The sequence below is a fragment of the Puma concolor genome, chromosome D4 (genome assembly GCF_028749965.1).
Source record: "Puma concolor isolate L17-30 chromosome D4, mPumCon1.1.hap2, whole genome shotgun sequence".
NCBI classification, from domain to species: domain Eukaryota; kingdom Metazoa; phylum Chordata; class Mammalia; order Carnivora; family Felidae; genus Puma; species Puma concolor.
In genome coordinates, this window is record NC_141679.1 from 3,083,979 (window position 1) to 3,107,102 (window position 23,124).

General features: G+C 52.2%; 1 protein-coding gene across 9 annotated transcripts in view; it reads left to right on the forward strand.

Moving 5' to 3' along the window:
* Positions 1-23,124, forward strand: part of SECISBP2 (SECIS binding protein 2) — a 41,934-nt gene that overhangs the window by 10,873 nt on the left and 7,937 nt on the right. For 5 of the 9 annotated variants that reach the window (XM_086684825.1, XM_086684823.1, XM_086684826.1 and 2 more), the window contains 7 exons: positions 173-343; positions 1,797-1,961; positions 4,412-4,534; positions 5,712-5,801; positions 7,188-7,320; positions 21,948-22,111; positions 22,576-22,711. In XM_086684825.1, coding sequence (XP_086540951.1) covers positions 173-343; positions 1,797-1,961; positions 4,412-4,534; positions 5,712-5,801; positions 7,188-7,320; positions 21,948-22,111; positions 22,576-22,711 — 982 coding nt within the window. Of the gene's footprint in view, positions 1-172; positions 344-1,758; positions 1,962-4,411; positions 4,535-5,711; positions 5,802-7,187; positions 7,321-21,947; positions 22,112-22,575; positions 22,712-23,124 lie in introns of all 9 variants that reach the window. The other 4 variants (XM_086684824.1, XM_086684830.1, XM_086684827.1 and 1 more) reach the window with 4 other exon arrangements.

The following is a 23,124-nucleotide window of genomic DNA, read 5'->3' on the forward strand; positions in this document are numbered from 1 at the left end:
GGAAGAGAGAATCCCGAGCAGGCTCAGCACTGTCGGCGCGGAGCCGGATGCAGGGCTCGAACTCACAAACCGTAAGATCGTGGCCTGAGCTGAAAACCAAGAGTCGGATGCCTAACCGAGCCACCCAGGCGCCTCACTTATCTGGAATTTTTCATTCGCGCGTATCTTGCAGATTTTAAGAACGGCAAGGGACGCCGTATTTAGAAATGAAGCGATTGCTTTCGCTTTGCAACAGCAGGAAAATGCCGGTTTGCCTTTTAGGGTGAAGGAGCGGCGAGAAGCCCGAGCGCGGCCGAGTCCATGGCCGCCGGCGCCGCGGCCGGGCCCTCCTCGTGCGCCAGAGGTAAGAGCGGCTGCGCCCTCCGTCGGGTGCCGGGCCTCGGCTGCCGGGGCCCCTTCGGACGCCGTCCCGGAGACCTCGGGGCGGGAGGCAGACGCTAGCCCCGAGCCCCCCGCGTCTGCGCGCGGGGCTGTGAAGCGGGAGCAGAGAATTCTAGAGAGATGCCTCCAGCGTGTCCGATGAAGTGAGATGTTATATGGACTCAGGAACACCTGCTTCCTGAACGATCGATCACCTGCTTCCTGAACGATCGATCACCTGCCCCGGTGGTTCTCCGAGGTTCTGGCTCCAGGACCCCTTACGACCCCTCCAGCCCCGGGGAGCTGCTGTGTGTGTGCCCGCTGTCCGGATCGGCAGTATTCTCGGTTCAAAATAGTCATTCCCTTACAAGTAACCCCGGTCCCCCGGTACCTGTTAACAGTGTGTTTTTGTGAAAAATAACATTTTCAAGATGAAAACCCCACGATGAGGAGAGCAGTCTCGTTCTGCACTTGCGCAGCTCTCCACCGACCACCGGCTCCCCGCGGCTCGGCCTCAGCGTCGGGCCGTCGGGCGGGCTGAGCCAGCTCCCGGCTGTCTGGAAGCCCGGCCGTGGCCCGGAGGAGAGCGCGCGGGGAGGCACGGGGCCGCTGTGTGTGTCGGGGCGTCGGTTCTGACCCCGCGGGCCCTGCCGGGGTGTTGGGAGCCTCAGACCCCACTGAGAGCTGTCGGTCTGTCCCAGAAGTGACATTCACGGAGAGTTCAGTAATTCTGCCTTCGGTTTGTCTAAGGAGCTTGTCCTGACCGAAGATGTTTTTACGTTTCTCACGTCTGGGACGTGTGTGGTTCAGTAATGGCTTTCACTTAAGAGGTGACTCGGATGGTGTGCGGCTCAGTCTGGCGTCCTCGGGCCGGGGGCGGGGGCGAGGGGAAGCCACGGCCTGCCTGGGGCCTGTTGTGCCCGCACAGAGTCTGGTGGGCGCCTGAGGAGCGGCATTGCCGTACTTAGGCCTGAGACCTAAAAAGCAAGAAATCCCAGTTACCGTGGTGGCTCAGATCCGTGATCTTTGACCTGTGGTGTTAAAGGTCCATTTCGAAGTCAGGGCCAAGATTTCCTCTTTGCCTCGTTGATCTCGTGTGTTTACCGTATGGACTTAACCGTGGAGTAGTTTTTAATCAGAACTACAGTTTGTGTCCCCACCTGCACCCCCAAGTTGGAAATCCGGTTTCCGGGCAGAGCACCTAGGCTCACAAGTGGATTCAGCCCGCTCCAGGAAGAGAGCTTAGTGAGTACAGTCGTCTCCGGGAGAAGGTTTAGAGCTCTAGTCTGAGTGTAATTACGCCTGAGTAGTCGCCTCACATGATGACGTGTTTGCAGTTTCTGAGTCTTTTTATTTTACTGTTGAGATTGTTCAACGATTTTGGTTATCTTTGAGCAGAGTTATCTTGGACACCAATGGGTTATGTTGTTCGGCAGACATTATCTACAGAACGGCCACCGGCCCCTAAAAACGTTACTTCCATGATAAACCTAAAGACGGTTGCTTCATCAGCAGACCCCAAAAGCGCTAGTATGTCACCCTCTGAAGTTTTCTCTGCGGACCCTTCCTGCAAAGAGAAACACGTCCACCCTACTAAAAAGGTATGTGTCCCACTTGGGTTATGTTGGTCTTCTCTGCCACTGACCGGGTAGTCTCGTCATCTCTTCTGAGCTCCTAGGGGAGTGTCCCATTCTATACTGTAGTCCCGATCTGACTTGGTCCCACTTGCGCCTTGAGAGAAAGTCGAACCCCAGTCCGGGAACACGAGTGGTGGAGAAGGTGGAACCCCAGTCCGGGAACATGAGCAGGAGCTTTTAGAGGGAGGGGCCGTGTCCGTTTCAGACCCGTGGTCTCCGTGGCCGTGAGCCGTCGTGAAGTCTCTGAAGGAGAGACGCCGGCAGAAGCTTAACGCTCTGGCGTGTAAAGGCTTGCTCCTTCGCCCCCCCCCCCTTCGTCTGTTGATATTCCAGCTGCTCTCCCTGTTTACTCAACAGTAAAACAGTTGAGTTCCACACTGTGGGATCAGCTGCATGTCAGTGATGCTTGGCTAACTGCAGCTTTCTTGTTGTAAGATAGCATTTCAGAATCCACGTTTCTCTCTCCTTTCAAATAATTTGAAGCTGTCATCTTTATTGGTCCCCTCGTTTCATTTCTTAAAGAGCCTTTTTTATGGGTCTAGATTTTGTTCTCGAATCTCATTGTGTACTGGTACGTTATTTCAGGTTGTAACACGGCCGTATTTGTTTAGTGCAATGACGTCCCGTCTTTTGGAGGGCGGGGATACTCTCTCGTACCCCTAGTGTCACAGACTGTCCCTCGCAAACGGGAGCTGTGCGTTGACGGTCAGTTCGAGGGAGAGAAGGTGTGCTGGCGACAGGTACGGTGAGGTCACACCTGTGTGCCTGCCCTCACGGCTCTGTGAACCGTGTGCAGGACGCCAGCGGAGCGGCCGAGTCCCCTCTGCGCTCGGGGCGCCTGGGCGCAGGCCGCAGGAGGGGGCGCGTGGGCCTCTGGCTGCTGCTTCCCGTCTGCTGCCGTCTCGCCATCCGAACCAGTTTTCCTGGCGCTCAGTTAAATTCTTAGAGTGGAGAGGTTTTGTTTTCCCAGAATCTCTTTTTTTTTTTTTTTAATTTTTTTGTTTAACGTTTATTTATTTTTGAGACAGAGAGAGACAGAGCGTGAACGGGGGAGGGGCAGAGAGAGAGGGAGACACAGAATCGGAAACAGGCTCCAGGCTCTGAGCCATCAGCCCAGAGCCCGACGCAGGGCTCGAACTCACGGACCGCGAGATCGTGACCTGGCTGAAGTCGGACGCTTAACCGACTGCGCCACCCAGGTGCCCCCAGAATCTCTTTTAAAATTCTATTTTGATTATAGGCGCAAGGAAAGTTCTAGAAGCGTTCTAAGCCAGAGACCAGAAAATTGGGATCGCCTGTGGTCTGATAACCCAGAGGGCGTGGTCTCGTGTGTAACGGAGATAACGGGGTCACAGTGGTTTTTCCCTCTGAAGCCTTCTGCTGTGAATTTTTATTATCAAGATAGTGTTACATCAGCACGTAATACCACAAAGACCTGCTTGTGAACAAGGTCGTCTTCTCCTCCCTCTGTTGTTCCCTCCCAGGGAAGCCTGTGTCAACAGCCTGGTATGTGAGCTACACCTCACGGTCCTCAGAGCATCAACAAATAGAGATTTTTTTTGTTTTGCTCTTTGAGGTTTTTTTCTTTTAGACAAAAATGGGGTCATTCTGTACACATCATCCTTCACAGTTCCCTTGTTCACTAACAAGATTCCACGGACCGGTCCCGTGGGTCAGTAGGTAAACCTTCTTCTCAGTACCACTGGAGGCCAAGTCCCCGCTGGGGATGAAGCAGGACCCCAGATGCTCTGTTGGAGCCCCTGCTCTGTTAGCGCTTCCGTCCTGACAGTCCGGCGCTGTGCAGACAGGTACTGTTAGTGCCTCGGAGGGGAAGAAGGGGGAGAGGCTCTGAGGAGATGCCATTGCTCTTGAGCTGGAGTGACGGTGCAGTCCTAGCCTACATCCAAGTGTGGGCGCGAGTGCAAAGGCCCTGAGGCCAAGGTGCATTTGACCTTATTGAAGAAAGGCCAAGGGGCTGAGGGGGCGTGGGAACAGTGGCGTCACATCAGCCGGTGTGGGATGGGCCTAGGCAGTTGTCCCATCCGGAGGCTCCCCAGGGGGTTCCGATGTGTAGTTTAGGGACCACCGGGCCGTGGTGCTGGAAGGGGCACACGAGTGTTTGAAAAGACTTCGAGTCGGTATTAGAGACATTCATCTCCTTTGGCTCAAAAGTAGGTTTGTCCACGTCTACCAGTTTAAAAATAACCGGATGTGACAACTATTTCAGCAGACTTCTTTTCCTCGATTACTCTGCTGAACGCTGGCTCTCTGGAAAATAGGGACGAGGAGCCAAACCCGGAGCAGAGCTGCCCTGTGGTTGTACAACCTGATATCTCAAGTTTGCTGACTCATGGGAGTAAGCACTCTAGTGAACGTCTTAAAAACCCATGATTTTTGCTGTTTTTTTGTTCTAGTCCAAAGCGTCACAAGGTGGCGATCCTGAGCAAAATGAAGCCTCAAGAAAGCATAAGAAAAAGAAAGAAAAGTCTAAATCGAAATACGAAGTTTTGACCATTCAAGAGCCGCCAAGGATTGAAGTACATTTATATTTATGACTCGCCTCGTATGACGTAACAGTGGGTCTGTTGTGATAGAAACGTGGGCTCGTGCTGGCTTCCGAAGGGAAAGTCTCCATTATTTTCTTTAATAGTCTTTGCCCAGTGCTACAGAAAACGGTTGTCCCCCTTCTCCTTCACCGTGGTGGCCCGGCGTGGTCCCCAAGTTGGCACGGGCGCCCAGCGAGCGTGAGAGTGCGCGCGCAGTCTAGACACGGACTGCCGCCTGGGGTCTGGTAGCGTGTGTACCGTGGGGCTCACGTTCACCCTCAGTATCTCGTTCACCTGGTCTTCCCTTGCCTTGACCTGCTGGCTTTTGTGGGGTCTGCTTTTCTATCCAGCAGTGTTACTCTCATGTGCTTTACTCTGGAGAGAAAGTTAGAATGCCCTAACTCCATCGGGGGCCCTGGCCGAGGGAGTTACATTCAACTTCCAGTGTTGCTCTGTAAATTCTTTTCCTGTGGCGCCCCAAGAAAGCCCGTGTCCTGCACGGAGTCGTGCTGGCTTCTGACTCAGTTCCAGACTCAGTGGCCTGGCTCCTGGCGCTGGCAGAAGTGTGTCTCAGCATCCAGCGCAGGGCCAGACCTGACGCTTTCCTGCATACTTAGGGGCTCCCGGGGCTCCTGGAACATCCCCCCCGAGGACTTTGGGGTCGCACGTTTGAAGACCTACGACCCTGTAGAGCATTGGTTTGTGCCAGCGAGGAGCTCGTGTGTTTGTGCCCTCGCTTCCCACATAACTTCTGCGACTCAGCTGAGATGTTAACAGAAGCACGCAAGATGCTTCTAAGTGGTGGGAACGTCATCGTTAGAGGCCCCCTGCCCTATTTTCTAGCTTGGGGTCAGCACACGAGACAGGGAGGTTCTGTCTCCTGAGTCTAGACTGACCAACACGCTTGCAGCCTGTGCCCAGGGGGTCAGGGGCCCCCATGTCCTCAGGACCCTGCTCGCTGCCCTCTGGGGCGGGGCGTTGGGGGGGGGGGATTACAACATTGCTCCGTAAATCTAAGAGTCAGACAGTGTGGGGCTGGTGTGGGTGCCCTTGAGGACTTGTGTGGGGCTCGTTACAGACAGAAGGACGTGAGCAAGGAAGGGCTTGCACCTAGGCACACTTGCTCCTCGTGGTCCGCGGATGGCTAAAGGGTGTGTGGTTTGCTCAGGACGCCGAGGACTTTCCCAGCCTGGCTGCCGCGTCTGAGCGCAGGGACCGAGGGGCATCTCCGCGACTTCAATCCAGACAGCAGCCACAGGTAATGTTCCGGTCGAACCCGTCACCGCTCCAGGCTGAACTTTTCTTGCTCGGCTAAACCTTATTTTCCAGATTTCTTTATGTACCAAGACAGGTGGTTTGTTGTGATTCATTCCTTCATTGGAGAATCACATCCAGCATGTTGACATAAACGTGCTCTAAGCTCAAATGTTTTGTCATCTTTGTACTGAGACTTGGTCACTGACTGCCACTGCTGTGTCAGAAAGGAGGGTCACAGGCTGCTGGTACGGGGGGACAAGAATTCCTTTGTGAGGCAGCAGTGTCTAACGGAACCAAAATAAGAGAGCCTCTAAGATTCATACAAAGTGAAGAGCTGGGTCCCCTTGAACCACTCCCCCCCCGGTGGATTCAGGGCTGAACTTGGGATTCGCCACCTAGATGGAGAGGTTGCACGTGGCCGGTGTCTTCTCTCGTCTCCAGCATCTTCGTTGTCCTTTCGCCTTTTGAGGTGGAATAATTTCACATTTGCTAGAAGTAAAATTATCAGCCCGTGTGAAAATTAACAGGATTCCCGTGTCATAACTGGGTCACCTTCCATCCCTGCCTGCGGAGGTCTCTGTAGCAGGTCTATGGGGCCCTTTGTGTTCGCCCCTGACGTGGGCCCTCGTCCAGGCAGGAGGGCAGCAGTGGGGGTGCTGGAGTGCATGCATGCAGCAGTCTTCCAGACAGAGCTTACATTTGCTGAGTATATCCCACTCTGTGCCTAAAGTTAATACTTACCTGCTGTGTGTATTTTGAATCCTCTCCCCATGACTTCACGGCATTCAGTTGACTCACCTGGGCAGTTGCAGACTGGATGGGTGAGTCAGTGACACCAGTCACTTAGCCTCACACAAACTTTTGTTGCCAGACTTCCTACAGGTCTTGGTTTTTTATCCATAAGTATGCACTCTTATTCACAGTGTAGCCGTAGACTAAAATGTTGCTGGTTTCATTATAAACCCAGGGCTCTGAGAGAAGGAGGAAATAAACAACCGTGGCAGTAATAGTGAAAGATAACATGGGGGGCCCCTGGGTGGCTCAGTCGGTTAAGCATCCGACTTCGACTCAGGTCATGATCTCACGGTTTGTTAGTTCGAGCCCCGTGTCGGGCTCTGTGCTGACAGCTCAGAGCCTGGAACCTGCTTGGGATCTTCTGCCTCCCTCTCTCTCTGCTCCCCTCAGCTCATACTCTGTCTCTTTCTCAAAAAATAAACATTAAAAAAAAAAAATAATAATGTGGCATCGTCTGGGATTTCTTTAATTTTTAGAAGATTTTTATGGTCTCCATGAATCTGTTTCATTTTATCTTGTAGAGGATTGTCACAAAGTAAAGGGTTGTGAGAAGTAGTATTCTAAATAAACTTCTTATTTTTTAATTCCTTAGAATAATTTTAAAAACAGTGGAAAGAAGAGCCAGGTTCCAGTACAGCTGGATTTGGGGGGGATGCTGGCAGCCTTGGAAAAGAAGCAGCACGCCCAGAGCGCAAGAGCGTCCTCCAAGCCGGTGGTGTTCTCGGGTAAGGGTTTTTTCATCCCGACTGCTCTGTGACTGTTGTATCTTGTAATCAGAGGTATTTCTGTAGAATCCAGAGTGCATGGTAGTGGGATAAGGAGAAAGATAACCAGCAGGATGGATCGGGAGTCCAGAGATAAACCCACATATCTATGGGTGGTGAATCTTTGGCCAAATATGTTCATTAAAAGAACAGGGAACACTTTTAAAGATGGTGCTGGGACAGCTGGATTTCTAACACCACAGAAAACTGGGCTTCTGCCTCACGCCATATACATCATTTTCCTCAAAATGGGGCAGTGACCTAAGTGTGCGAACTAAACCCGTAAAAATGCTGGAAGAAAACAAAAGTCAGTTTCATGACTCGTAATTAGACAGCGAACAGGACCACGTAAATAAAAACCAACCAAGGACTTCTGTGTACCAGAGGATATTTTCAAGAAAGTGAAAAGATAATTTACTTGCAGAATGTGAGACCATGTTTGCAAGTCACATATCTGATGAGGGTTTGATGTCCAAAGATCTACGAACTCTTCCTACAACTCAACGATAAACACCTGCTGAAAAACAGGCAGAGGCGTTGACTCGGCTCCGCAAGAAGATCCACACGGGACCAGTAACCCGTGAAAAGATGCTCCAAGGATCAGTCATCGCACAAATGCAAGCGAGCGCCTCAGCGAGCTGGCTCCTCACACCTGCTGTGGTCGCCGCAGTCAGACACGGGAAATAGCAGGCGTTGGCGGGGATGTCGAGAGATGGGGGGCTCCCGGGGACGTGAGATGCCAAGACTGACTTGGGAAGCCGACTGGCAGCTCCTCAGAACGCTAAGTGGAGGGTTGTCACGTGCCCGGCAATTCCATTCCTCTGTGCCCCCCGGAAGAGTTGAAAACAGGAACTCGGACGCGTGCAAGCTGGTGTTCGTAGCGGCTTTATCACCACAGTTAAAGGCGGAAGCCCCCACGCCCTGGGTGTGTACCCGCGCAGACGGCTACTGAGCGGGGTCCAGGCGTCCGGTGGCCACTCCTCAGCCTTGGCAAGGAAGGCGGCCCTGCCACCCGCGCCCACGTGGGTGGACGTGACAACGGTGTGCTGACGAAACGAGCCAGCCTCCGAAGGGCACGTGGTACGGGAAGTATCCGGAGTAGACAAAGACGCAGAGAGTGGATTAGAGGGTCGTGGGGGTTGAGGGTACGTGGACTTCCTGTTGAGCGGGGACAGACTTTCCGTGGGGGCACGAACATCCTTGGGGAATGGGGAGCGATGATGGTCACGCGGCACTGCGCGTGATTGATGCCCCGGGTTGTGCGTTTCGGAATGGTTAAGAGACTGGATTTTTACAAGTTACTTAAACGTGATGACTTTAGAAGTGACGGTTAAATATTGCAACACTCGGATGCTCAGGGGCCTGAAATGTCTACTCTCTGGCCCTTTAAGAAAGGGACCCCAGGGGCGCCTGGGTGGCGCAGTCGGTTAAGCGTCCGACTTCAGCCAGGTCACGATCTCGCAGTCCGTGAGTTCGAGCCCCGCGTCAGGCTCTGGGCTGATGGCTCAGAGCCTGGAGCCTGTTTCCGATTCTGTGTCTCCCTCTCTCTCTGCCCCTCCCCCGTTCATGCTCTGTCTCTCTCTGTCCCAAAAATAAATAAATGTTGAAAAAAAAAAAAGAAAGGGACCCCAGCAGACCCTGGCCTGTCCGCCCATCATTTTTTTTGTGGTGTTTTTGTTTTGTTTTTTTTGCTGTATTTCCAAGTTGCACATTGCCGATGTTGCCCCTGCCTGTGGGGGCGTGCACATCATCACCTAGAGCTCAGCCTCCGTTTATGGGTCGTTTCTCTTTGGAGGCGAAGGGTGCATATAGTGAGGTGCGCACATCCTGGGTAGGCCCTCTGCAGGGTTTTGGCACACGCAGACTTGTGGGACCCAGACTCCCGTCAGCATCCTCGGGAGCTCCCTCCGGCCCCTCCCAGCCCGTCCCTGCCGCTGCCCCAGGCAGCCCCGTGTGGATTCTAGGTCTGCCACAGAATCGTTTTTCCTGTCCGAGAGCTTCGCGTGAAGGGACTTGGTGGTACACGCTCCTTCGTGTAAGGCTTCTTTCGTGCGTCAGGGTGTTTGTTTTTGAGATTTACTCACGTTGTGTATGTGTGTCTGTCGTTCCTATTTGTTTTTCATTCAGGTGATATTTAGGTACCACAAAAGTACGCATTTTAAAGGACACAGTTCGGTGGCGTGGAGTTCATCCACAGCGTTGTGTGGTCCTCGTCTCTCTGGTTCCACGTTTCCATCGTGCCAGAGGGAGACCCCACCCAGTCAGCCCTGCATTTCCCCAGCCCCTGGCAGCCACCAGCTCGCATTTTCTCTGTGCATTTGCCTGTTCCGACGTGTGACCTTTCGTGTCGGTCGGCTTTCACGGAGCAACACACGTTTGGGGTTCGTCCGTGTTCCTGTCGGCATTCGCTGGCTTTCGTGGCTGGCTTGTAGTCCAGTGGCCACAGGTGTAGCCACTTACCCGTCGACGGACGTGCCAGTGGTTTCCCCTTTTGGCTGTGTGAATGATACTCTTGTGAATGTTCACGAACCAGGACTTGAGTATCTGGTTCTGATTCTCTTGGGAGTGGAATGGCTGGGCCACGTGGCAGGGATATACTTCGTCGGTGAACGTACCAGACCGTTTTCCGTACTGCTTGTGTGTGTTTTACACTCACCGGTGACGTGTGAAAGTTCTGGTTCTCACCGACGTTTGGTCACGTCAGTCTTCATTCCAGCCATTCTTGGGGCGGTGGGGGGTGCAGGTGGCATATTTTTGAAGCTGAAAATTGGAAATGCTGTCTCTCCCGTGGATCGTTTTTGTACGGGCCGCTGAGTGGTACGTACTGAGCATTTCTGAATCGCATTCTTGTGGCTACGGCAGGAGGACGGTTGTGTGCTACTTTCATGGTGATGTTTACTAAACGCCCAGCGTACAGCCCTGAAATATCTGAATGCAGTTAATTCAGCCGAAGTACAGGGGTCGAGGCACCGGTAGGCAGCATGTCCCCCATCCAGTGTCCCTCCCTCGTGCCGCGTCCCTAGGACCGCCTGCCGTGGCACCACCAGTGGGGAGTGCGCAGGAGGCACGGACTCCGGGCACGGCTCAGGCTGAGCGTCAGGGGCACCAGAATCACTGTTGGGGCGGTGGGGGGGGGTGTTTTTAAGGAGCACTCGGTAGGATTTTTTGTTTGGTTCTTGTTTTTCACTTTTTATCGTGGAGGGTAACGGAAGGGAGAGAAGGCGGTGCACCCTCCCGCCACGTGCCCCTTACCCAGCTCCGGCACTTGTCAGCGCTGTGTCGGTCTTGTTGCATCTCTGACCCTACCTTTTATTTTCCTGAGGTGTTTTAAAGCAACCGGTAGGCTTTATGTCATTGCACGCCGGAGGACCTCGGTGGAGGCCCTGGCTGATGGTGGCTGTGTGTTTAACCGCACCACTCTGCCGTCCTCCAGCGGTGTGAGGGCTTGTTTCTTATTAGCATCGAACGTCCAGCCTCAATTTCAATTTCCTGGACTGTCTCAGTGATGCTGGTAGTTGCATTCTTACCAGGATCCACGCTTGGATCCGTCACCAGTCTGGGCACATACACACCAACGCCCGGGAACGCTGCCCCTCGGATAGCCCTCCCTGAGCCTTACTTGTCTCAACTCGTCTGTTTGGGAAAGGTCTGCAGGGCTCTGACTGTGTGTCTCAGACCAACCCAGGTGCTTTGGTAGAAGTTGGTAATTTGCTTTAACCTTTACATGTGGGCAAAGTCCGCTTTTCCTCGGCAGTTAGCTTTGGGCTTGTTCTGTATTTTTTAATGGGATGGTGAGTCAGGTGTGGCCACAGGAGGAGACAGAGGAGAGGCTCAGGAGAACACAGTTTTATTGTACTCCCAGGTTCTTAGAGACAGGAGGTGTGGCCTTGGCTGGCAACAGGGTAGACGGCAGGCACAGGGCAGGAGCAAAGGAAGGGCTTTTAGAGGCCTGATGATTAGTGATGTTGAGCATCTTTTCAGGCACCTGTTGGCCATCTGAATGTCGTCTTTGGAGAAGTATCTGTTCATGTCTTTTGTCTTTTTTTTTTATTGAAAATTTTTTTAATGTTTTTATTTATTTTAGAGACAGAGCATGAGCAGGGGAGGGGTAGACAGAGAGAGGAAGGCACAGAATCCAAAGCAGGCTCCAGGCTTTGAGCTATTAGCCCAGAGCCCGACGTGGTGCTCAAACCCACAGACTGAGATCATGACCTGAGCCGAAGTTGGACACTCAACCAACTGAGCCATCCAGGCACTCCTTTTGGGTTTTTTTTGTTTTGGGTTTTTTTTTTTTTTTTTTTTGGTGTTGAGTTGTGTAAGTTATTTATGTATTTTGGATACTAATCCTTTATTGCCTATGTCATTTGCATGTAACTTCTCCCATTCAGAAGGTTGTCTTTAAGTTTGATTGCTTCCTTCCCTGGGCAGAAGCTTTTTATTTGTATTTCCCTTATCTCAGGAGACATACCGAGAAAAATTCTGCTACAGCCAGTGTCAGAGAAATTAGTGCCTATGCTCTCTTCTGGGATTTTTATGGTTTCAGGTCTCAAATTTAGGTCTTTAATCAATTTTCAACTTGTTTCTGTGTATGGTGTAAGAAAGCAGTTGTTTCATTACTTTGCGTGTAACTGTCCAGTTTTCCCAGCACCATTTATTGAAGAGACTTTTTTCCATTATATATTCTTGTCTCTACTGTTGAAGGTCCGTGAGCCATACAATTGTGGGTTTATTTCTAGCTTCTTTATTCTGTTCCATTGATCTATATGTCCGTTTTTGTGCTGGTTCGATTACTACAGTTTTGTGGTAGAGCTTGAAGTCTGGGATTATGATGCCTCCAGTTTTATTCTTCTTAAGATTGCTTTGGCTATTCGGGGTCTTCTGTTGTTCCATACAGATTTTAGGGTTATTCTAGTTCTGTGAAAAATGCTTCGATGTTTTGATAGGGGTTGCATTTAAATCTGTAGATAGCTTTGGGTAGTATGCACGTCTTAACGATATTTGTTCTCCCCACCCACGAGCATGGAATATCTTTCCATTTGTGTGTGTTACGTTCTGTTTCTTCTACTGGGGTTGTATAGTTTTCAGAGTACGTGTCTTTCACCTCCTTGGTTAACTTTATTCCTAGGTATTTTATTATCTTTGCCGCAGTTGTAAATGGGACTGTTCTTAATTTCTCTTTAGTCTATTTCATTCTTAGTGCGTAGAAATACAACAAATTTCTGTACATTGATTTTGTATCATGTGACTTTACTGAATTCATTTATCAGTTCTAGTAGTTTTTGGTGGAGTCTTTAGAGTTTTCTGTATATAGTATCATATCTAAAAATAGTGAAATTTTGACTTTTTCCTTACAGTTTGGAAGCCTTTTCTTTCTTTTTGTTGTCTGATTAACGTGTCTGGGACTTCCAGTACTTTGTGGAATAAAAGTGGTGAGAGCGGACATCCTTGTCTTGTTCCTGACCTTAGGGGAAAGCCCGCAGTTTTTCACCATTGAGGATGATGTTAGCTGTGGATTTTTCATATGTGGCCTTTATTATGCTGAAGTGTGTTTCCTGTAGATCTACTTTGTTAAGGCTTTTTAACATGAATGTGGTTGTAGTTTGTCAAATGTTTTTTCTGCATTCGTTGAAATGATCATATGGTTCTTATCCTTTCTCTTGTTGATGTGATGTATCACATTCGTTGATTTGCAAATATTGAGCCCCACTTACATCCCAGGAATAAGCCCCACTTGATCGTGGTGAATGATTTTTTTTAACGTGTTGTTGAATTTAGTTTGCTCATATTTTCTTGAGGGTTTTTGCATCTGTGTTCATCAGTGATGGAGGCCTGCAGTTCTCTCTTATTGTAGTGTCTTTATCTGGTTTTGGTGTCAGGATAATGCTGGCCTCATGGAATGAATTTGGAAGCTTTCCTTCCTCTTTTATATTTTGGAATAGTTTGAGACAAATAGGTGTTAATTCTTCTTTAAATGCTTGGTAGAATCCACCTATGAGGCCCTCTGGTCCTGGACTTGAGTTTGTTGGGAGGTTTTTGATGACTGATACAATTTCCTTGCTGGTAATTGGTCTGTTCAAATTTTGTATTTTTTCCTGATTCAGTTTAGTGGAGGTTATAGGTTAGTAGAAATCTATCCTTTCTTCCAGGTTGTACAGTTTGTTGGCATATAATTTTCAATAATATTCTCGTATAATCCTCTGTGTTTCTGTGGTGTTAGTTATTTTTCCTCGTTCATTTCTGATTTTGTTGATTTCAGTCCTCTGTTTTTTTTCCATGAGTCCGGCTAAAAGTTTATTGCTTCTGTTGATCTTTGCAAAGAATCAGCTCTTGGTTTCATTGATCTGTTCTATTGTTTTGTTTTTTGTTTAGTTCCCATATCGTTTATTTCTCCTATAATCTTTATGATTTCTTTCCTTCTACTGGTCTGGGGGGTTGGTTTGTTCTTTTTCCACCTCCTTTAGGTGTAAGGTTAGGTTATTTTAGACTTTGCTTGTTTCTTAAGGTAGGCCTGTATTGCTGTAAACTTTGCTTTTAAAACCACTTTTGCTGCATCCCAAAGGTTTTGGACTGTCATGTTTTCATTTTCGTTTGTTTCCACGTGCTTTTTGATTTCTTAGTTGACCCATTCATTGTTTAGTAGTATGTTGTTTAACCTCCAATTATTTTTGGTCTTTCCAAATTTTTCTTTGTGATTCTTGGTTTCATAGTGTTGTGGTTAGAAAAGATGAATGGAATGACTTCTCTCTTTTTGAATTCGATGAGACTGGTTATGTGACCTAATCTGTGATCTCTTCCAGAGAATGTTCCATGTGCGCTTTGAAAAGTGTGTACACTCTGTTTTATGATGAAATGTTCTAAATATATCTGTTGGATCCATCTGGTCAAATGTGTCATTCAAAGTCATTGTTTCCTTGCTGATTTCCTGCTTGGATTATCTGCCCATTGCCATAAGTGGAGCGTTAAAGACCCCTACTATTAACGTGTTACTATTGATTACTCCCTTTATGTGTTTTAGTAGCTGCTTTGTGTTTGGGCACCTTCACGTTGGGTGCGTACATGTTTACAGTTATTGTTTTGTTGCATTGTCCCCTTTATGAGTATAGGGTGTCCTTCTTTGTTTCTTGTTTTAGTCTTTGTTGTAAAGTTTATTTTGTCTGATAAAAGCATTGCTACGCTGGCTATCTTTTCATTTCTCTTTGCAGGATAAACACTCTTCCATCCCTTCCCTTTCAATCTGCATGTGGCTTTAGGTCTGAAATGAGGCTTTTGTAGGCAACATTTAAGTGTTTTGTTTTGTTTTAGTTCATTCTGTCTTCTTATGTCTTTTGACTGGAGCGTTTAGTCGTTTACATCCAAAGTAACTGTTTATAGAAACATATTCATTGTCATTTTGTTACTTGTTCTATGATTCTTTTTGTAGATCGTCTCTGTTCCTTCTCTTGCTCTCTTCTCTCATGGTTTGCTGGCTTTCTTTAGTGATATACGTAGAGTTCTTTTTTTTTTATTTTTGCATATGTGTTACCAGTGTTTGATTTGTGGTTGTCATTAGGTTTCCATATCATATCTTATACATAGTTTGTATTGAGTTGTTGGTCACTTAAGTTTGAATCCATTCTAAAAGCACTAAATTTTTACTCCTTTCCCACTGTGTTTTGGGTATATGGTGTCATAGTTTACATCCTTTTATTTTGTGAATTCTTTGACTGAGTTTTATAGATAATGCTTAATTTTACTGCTTTTGTGCTCCCTGCCTTTCTTACTCATGCTTATGTGGTTTTTCCTTTCCACTTGCAGAGGCCCCTTTAAAATTTCTTGTAGGGCTCGGTTAGTGGTGATGAATTCCTTTAACTTTTGTTTGTTTGGGAAACTCTTCATCTCTCATTCTATTCTGAATGACAGCCTTGCTGGCTAGAGTGTTGTCAGCTGCAAGTTTTTTCCTTTCAGCATCTTGACTAGATTGTGCCACACTCCCTTCTGGCTTGCAGAGCTTCTGCTGAAAAATCAGCTGATGACCTTATGGGGTTTCCCTGATATGTAACTGTTTTCTCTCTCACTGGTTTTAAAATTGTCCCTTTATCAGTAATTTCTGCCATTTTAAGTTTTTTGTTTTTTATACATTTATTTATTTTTGAGAGACAGCGAGAGACAGAGTGTGAGCAGGGGAGGGGCAGAGAGAGGGGGAAACACAGAATCCAAAGGAGGCTCCAGGCTCCAAGCTGTCAGCACAGAGCCCGACACGGGGCTCGAACCCACAAACTGAGATCATGACCTGAGCCGAAGTCAGACGCTCAACCGACTTGAGCCACACAGTGCCCCTCTGCCATTTTAGTTACTAAGTATTTTGGGGTGGACCTCCTTGGGTTTATTTTGTGTGTATGGCAGGGGAGCTCTGTGCCTCCTGCATCTGGATTTTTGTTTCTTTCCCCAGATTTGGGAAGTTTTCATCTATTATTTCTTTAAATTAGCTTTCTGTCCTCCTTTCTCTTCTGGGACTCCTATAATATGAATGTTATGACACTTGATGGTGCTGCTAAGTTCCTTCCCTTAGTCTTTTTTCATTTTTTATTCTTTTTCTGTCTCCTTTTCTACTTGATGGTTTTCGTTTCCCATTGTTACGTTCCCCAGGTCACTGATGGGTTCTTTCTTCTGCTTCCTCTAGTCTACAGTTTATTCCATCTCGTGCACTTTAATCCAGTTATTAAGTTCTTTGTCTCTGACTGGTTCTTTATTTACATCTTCTCTCTCTTTGTCAAGGGTGTCACTGAGATTCTCCACTCTTTTCTCAAGTCCACTGAGTTTTTCTTATGACCATTACTTTAAATCTCTGTCAAGAATATCATTTAACTCCATTTCACTTAGCTCTCTTGCTCCGATTTTGCCATGTTCTTTCTTTGGGACATACTCTTCTGTCTCCTCATTTTGTCTAATTCTGTTTCTGTGTGTTAGGAAAGTCAGCTGTGTCTCCTGCTCTTGGAAGTCGTGGCCTTATGAAGAAGAGGTTCTGCAGTGCCCTGTGGTGCAGTGTCCCCTGTTCCCTAGGGCCTGGCGTTTCAGGGACGTCACCTGCACGTGTTGCATGTGCCCTACTGTTGTGGCCTAGGCACTTTTTCCTTCAGTCTGCAATGGCTCTCTGTGCCTGTTTTGGGCAGTGTTTGGTCCCAAACAGTGTTGTGAGTGTTGCGAGCTCACCAGTCAGGGGCTGCTGTAGGCTTGAGTCAGACCGGATGTTTGCCAGCAGTGTGGTAGCACCGACCGAACTGCAGGGAGCTTTCCCTGTGTTGTCTCCTGAGAAGCTTGTGTTGGTGGGTGGGTCCTGCAATCAGACCAGATGTCCGACCCCTGCCCACTGCTGGGGCCACAGTCGGACCGGTGTGTGTGGTGATTGTCCCCTATCCTGGGGCAGGAGTCACTTGGGAGTGGTGCTGGGCTCTTGTGGAGTTGCTTGCTCACTGCCTGGCTTGTGGCACAGGTTTGGATGGGCTTGGGCCCAGGGCACGTTGGAGGGGGAGATTGACAGGAGAGCTCTGGGGCGGCGCTCCCGATACCAGCAAGGTCCCTGCTGGTCCGCTGCCACTGGGGACCTGCGGTGGGTGCACAAGGAAAACTCCTGGAGGCGGGCCTGGATGCAGGGGGTAGGTCTGCAGAAGAGCATGGGAGTGAGGGGCGCAGTGCTGGCAAGGTCCAGTCCACTGTGGGAGGGGGCCTGCAGCTCTGCCCCAGAAAGCTGCCGAGGCCAGGGTCGGGGGGGCAGGTCCTCAGGAGAGGGCAGGGCTGGGGTGTGGGCAGGACACAGTGTTACCAAGCAAGGTGGAGAGTGTTCACTCTGTGCTGGTTCCCGCAGGTTCCTGGGTGTCTCAGCTGGGGGGTGGGGGAGGGAAATGGCACCTGCCAGCTCTTTTGTTCTGGGGGAAGTCTTCCGAGGATCGCTGCCCCTCCGGCGCGTGCTCTGAGATCAGTAAACGCATCTTCCTCCCGCATACCCCAGGCCTGTTTTCGGCCTGCTGCTTGTAGGCTGTATCTCCGCAAGGCTACCGTGCTGTCTCTGTGAGGGTGGGTCTCCGTCTCCCGTAGCCCTCCAGTTCTCCCGGCGCAGAGTTACTGATTCTTAACGCTTCAGGTGCTGTGCCCTGCTTGACTAAGAACCCACAGTGTTTGACCTGTCCGGTTTTCAAAGCCAAGTATGGTGATTCATCTTCCCATTGTGGGTTCTGGGTGTCTGGTGTGGGGTCTCCTCTTCTCCACTCTGCGCCTGGTGCATGTCTCCCTCCTGTGGACGGTCCTGCAGGTCCATTTGGCTCCAGGCCGTGTCTCCACCCTTCCCACCATCTTTGATGGGGCCTCTTCCATACATTTAGCTGTGGAGAGTCTGTTCTGCCTGTCTTCAGGTCCTTTTCTGGGTTATTTACACTCACGTGGCTGTTATCTAGGTGTAACCATGGGATGGGGTGAGCCTAGGACCCGCCTACTCTGCTGTCTTCCCCAGAAGTGAGATTTAGCCTTAAAAGACCCTACTGGGGCGCCTGGGTGGCGCAGTCGGTTAAGCGTCCGACTTCAACCAGGTCACGATCTCACGGTCCGTGAGTTCGAGCCCCGCGTCGGGCTCTGGGCTGATGGCTCAGAGCCTGGAGCCTGTTTCCGATTCTGTGTCTCCCTCTCTCTCTGCCCCTCGCCTGTTCATGCTCTGTCTCTCTCTGTCCCAAAAATAAATAAACGTTGAAAAAAAATTAAAAAAAAAAAAAAAAGACCCTAGGATTTTCAGAATGGTCAATGAGCATTGGCTTCAACTTAAAGTCACCAGCCGCATTAGCCCCGATGAGACGGCCGGCCCGTCTTTGGAAGCTTTGAAGCCAGGCGCTGACTTCTCCTCTCCAGCCACGGAGAGTCCTAGGTGGCATCTTCTTCCTATGGGAGGCTCTGGCCTCGGCCCCGAACACCTGCCGGTGAGTGTGGCCGCTGTCGTGATTCCCTCAGCCGGATGCTCTAGAGAACTTGCCGCAGCTGCCCCTTCTAGCACTTCCACGTCGGGGTGACGGCCTCCTTCCTCAGACCTCCGGAAACCACCTCTGCTCGCTTCAGACTCGTCCTCTGCAGGCTCCTCACCTCTGTCAGCCTTCACGGGACTGAAGAGTCAGGGCCTCGCTCTGGGTTAGGCTTCTCTGAAGGGAAGGCTGCGGCCGGTTTCATCTTCTGTCCAGACCACTAAAACGTTCTCCACATCAACAGTAAGGCTGTTTTCCCTTTTTTTTTTTTTCTGTTAAGAAATAGAGGGGCACCTGGGTGGCTCTGTCAGTTAAGTGTCCGACTTCGGCTCAGGTCACCATCTCTCGGTTCATGGGTTTGAGCCCCACATTGGGCTTTGTGCTGACAGCCCAGAGCCTGGAGGCTGCTTCGGATTCGGTGTCTCCCTCCCTCTCTGCCCCTCCCCCTTTCCGAATACCCTAGGCCTGTTTTCAGCCAGCCTGCTAGGGCGTGCGCGCTCTCAAAAATAAACAGTAAAAAAAATTTAGAAAGGGCATGCGAGTGGTGGAGGGGCAGGGGGGAGAGAGAATCTTGAGCAGGTCCCAGCACAGAGCCTGATGCAGGGCTTGATCTCGTGACTGTGAGATGGTGACGTGAACCGAAATCAAGAGTCGGACGCTTAACCGGCCTAGCCACCCAGGCTCTCCCGCTTCTACTTTCTTACTGTCCGTGCGTTCGCTGGAGTGGCAGTTAGCGCCCTTCAGGAACCACCGTGGCGGTCACAAGAGCTCTAGGCCTTTGGCTGGTCTCGGCTTTCACCGGGCCTTCTTGTGGCTGAGCACGTAGAGGCCATTGGCGGGATTGTCAGCTGGCTTGATTTCAGTGCCGCTGTGTCTCAGGGCCTGGGGGGGCCCAAGGAAGGGGACAGAGACCGGGGAACGGCCGGTCAGTAGAGCAGTCAGCGCATAACACTTACCGATTAGGTTCTGCGTCTTACACGCGCATGGTTTGTGGGGCCCCGAACAGTTGCGGTGGGAAGTCCCAAGATCACTGGTCACAGGTCACCACAAGCAGTAATAATGATGAAAAAGATTAAGATCTTGTGCGAATTGCTGCAGAGAGACACAGGGTGCAAATCTGACTGGAAAAATGGCGCCGGGAGACTGGCCAACACACGTGCCTGTGCTCCGGGTGCCGTTTCGCTCTGGCCTCCACTGTCGTCTGCGAGACGGCAGGTGCCCCTGGTCCCGCTCCCGTTGTGGTGAACTGCCGTCCCCCTGCTCTCTGTGGTCGACCTTCGGCACTGGGCCGGGGCGCATGTGGTGTGCATCTATCTCCGTGCGCCCTGCCTTGGCTGTGCCTTGGCTCTGGGCACCAATGCTCTCCTCAGACTCGGGAACTTTCAGGCCTGTTTCTGTCGTCTCCCTCACCCCACGTTATGCGTGCATCAGTCTGCGGGCCGTCGCCCCACTGTCCTCAGGTCGGGTTGCGTTTCTTAATCCCTTTGAGTGTTTTCTTGGAACTGGATCGCTTATTGATTCCTCTTCGTCCTCACTGGTGTTTCTGCCGTGTCAGGTCTACTGCGGGGCCCTCTCTACGGTTTCTATTCATCGAATCCCTGGCTTCAGATGTGCTCACACATTTGCCTCGAGTCCCTCGTCGGCCACGTCCCGCAGCTAGCAGCGCTCACCTGGCTTCTCTTCTCGTCCTTTTCTGGAAGTCTCAGCATTTCTTGAGAATAGTGAACATTTTAGTTAGCATGTTGTCACAGCTCGGGATTCTGAATCCCGCCACCCCCCACCCCCACCCCCACCCCCGAGAGCAGTGATGGCAGTGGTTTCGTTGGGGATTTTTTAGTAACTGCGCAGGTCTGAATCTGAGAGCTCGCTGCTGTCTCAGCTCGGTGGCTTTTCCCTGTTCCTACTGTCTGTGGCGCTCCAGGGGTCACTCCTGCATCTGCACGGCACGCGCACAGCGGAGGTTGTGCTCAAACGCGTGGAGGTCGCACAGGCGCCTCCACCCGTGTGGTCACAGGTGTGTGTTCGCTTGCGGGCCGTGCTCGGGCCGGCCGTGGCTCGGGGCCCTGGGACTCGTGTGACGCCCGCACACGCACGAGGGCTCTGTCGCCGGCAGGGATGTGGGCGGCCTGGCTCTCGCCCTGCTGCTTGCCCGCGGACGACCACCGCCGAGGCTGCCTGCCCTGCCTGCTGCCGGGTCACCCCTCTGAACGCCCACGCTCTGAATCCAGCAGCCCCTTCCGGCAGAGACCGTGAAGCTGCAGGTTTTCGCGGGTGCTCCTCCGCCCTGGCACAGCCAGCTGTCGGCAGGGAGAGAATGGGAGCACCCCGGGCGGGATGCCCCAGACCGTGCTGTTCCCACCGGACTTCAATGGGGCACCGGTGGAGCTGTGTCGTTTGCTGTCAGCCTTTGGTCGCGTCCGAGGGGGCTGACGCGATCGGTCGTGACCGCCGTGTCCCGCTTGGCGGCTGCTCTTGGGGCTGGGGGTTGGCGTCTTCACCGTGTGTGTGGGAGGGATCCCAGGCGACCCGCTCATGCCGCGTGTGGAGAGTCGCCTGGCGGAGGGCAGGCGGGAGGGGCCCAGGCGGCGGCAGTCGCAGGAGCCCGGCGGAGGTCCTGCCTTGGGAGGTGGCATTAGGGACAGAGCGAGCGGATGTGAGCAGGGTCAGCACGGGGGGGGGGGGGGGGGGGGGGGCGGTTCAAGAACGGCTCGTCGCGCGTACGTCTCAAACCGACCGTGGGAGCACAGCTTCGGAGATCCCAGCAGCTGCACGGGGCTGGCGGTGGCTTGGAGCCGGAGTGCAGACCCGTTGAGTGTCGAAGCAGGGCACCCGGCGTGCCGCCAGGGAAGACGCCAGTAACCTCTGTATTCCAGACCCGAGGAGGGCAGGGAGATGGGGGGTCCTTGACGCTGGATGGTGGGGACGTGGGGGGTGTCGCCCCATTCTGTTTTCTGGGGCGTGTATGTGGAAATGGTCCCGGAGAAAGGGAAGACAGGGTTTTTCCCTGCAGGTTTCCCCTCGCAGCTGGAACGAGCCGGGAAGGGGAGCAGGATGGGAAAGCGCAGCGGAAACGGCAAGGCACAACTGTGACCTTGTGTGGATGCTGGGCTGATGTCACCAGCTGCACAGGAGCTGATCGAGGAGAGTGTGCTTATGTCTGGAAAACTTGAGAATCCGCTAGAAGCATTCCTAGAATCTTCTAAGCTAGGGAGGGAGGAGGGATGTGTGGAAACCCATGGCCCCTTCTGCAGAGGCAGGGTCAGCTGGAAATGGGGAGGCACTCCTTGGGAGAGCCGTCGTGAGTACGCGCTGTCTGGAAATACCTAGCGTCAGGAGGGTGGGGTGGGGGCCCACCCCACCCCACCCCACCCCACCCCCAGTCTGCCCTCTCCCGGGCAGCGTGCAGGTGCCATCACAGGGACAGGACGACGCTTCTCCCCAGATCAGTTGATGGCCCTTTTGGGTCTCCCCCAGGAGACACTAAACTCCCCTGAGAGCCGTTGCCCGTGGCAGGGTTGTGTGAGCATCCGTTTGATGAGGACGAGGGAGGTCACGGGCGGACGGGCGGTGTGGCGGCGGCCTGATGAGTGCGTCCCCTCCGTGTGGCAGTTGGGGCGGTGCCGGTTCTCTCCAGAGACCCCGCGTCAGGGAAGAAGGGCCACTTCAGCCAGGTGAAGACCCCACACAACCCCTTGGACTCCAGCGCCCCGCTGATGAAGAAGGGGAAGCAGAGGGAGGTCCCCAAGGCCAAGAAGCCGACGTCATTGAAGAAGGTACAGGGTGGCCATTTGAAACTGGGCGCGGGAAAACCTAGGACTCTCCTGTGTGTGCGTTACGTCTTCCGGCCCCTAGCGTTTTACGTGTGGACGTGGACTCCCCTCGCACGTGCCCTGTGAAGAGGCGTGTGTGGTTCTCTGAAGAGCGGTCCCCCCCTGGGTGACAGGGCAGAGGGGACGCAGCAGGGCGCCCCTGCTGCTGCAGGCGGGGAGTGCTTGGCCGTGACGTCCTCCTCAGCCCACCTGGGGTCATCTGCCTGCCGTTCAGATTCCACGGATACGGGTCCCGTTGGGGCTGTTGCGGCTGGCGGAGGGTGGCCCGGGTCCGGTGTGCCCGGCTCTGCAGGCCCCGGGGAGGCGCGGTGTCCGTGAGCTGACCTCGGGTGGCGTGTTTTGCAGGAGAGCTTTTCGTTTAAGAGGACAAGCGTGTAGGTGTTTTAATCGCTTCTTTAATTTTAAAGATTATTTTGAAAGAACGGCAGGAGAGAAAGCAGCAGCGTCTCCAAGAAAACGCCGTGAGCCCGGCTCCTGCCAGTGACGCCACGCTGGACGGAGAGAGCGGTGGCGACGAGGCCCTGGACCAAGCCGAGCCCTCAGGTACGGAGCGCGTTTGCTGCCCCGCGGGCTCCAGCGGGGGCGGCCGTGTGCGGGGCCATCGGGAGCCCGGTCGTGAAGGCGGGTCGTTGTCGGAGCCCCCGTGGGCGGACACATCTCCCGGCGCCTGCGCTCCAGGCTCCGGGGACAGCGGGGCGAGGCCCCCAGGGCAATCCGTGAGTCCTCGAACGGTTCCCGCGACCTGAAGTGGCCCATGACGGTGACCGCCAGTAAGTGCAGGGCAGTTCTCCCGGCAGCGTGGGTCGTGGTGCCGTGCGGAGAACACGCTCGGGAGCTTCTACTGAGCTACGCGCTCAGAGCAGGACACGGAGCGTGAGCCTGCGGTTCGCGGACTTCTCACAGAGCGAGCACGGCGCCCGGCTCAGAAGCACAGCAGCCCCCGTGCCCTCGGCCCG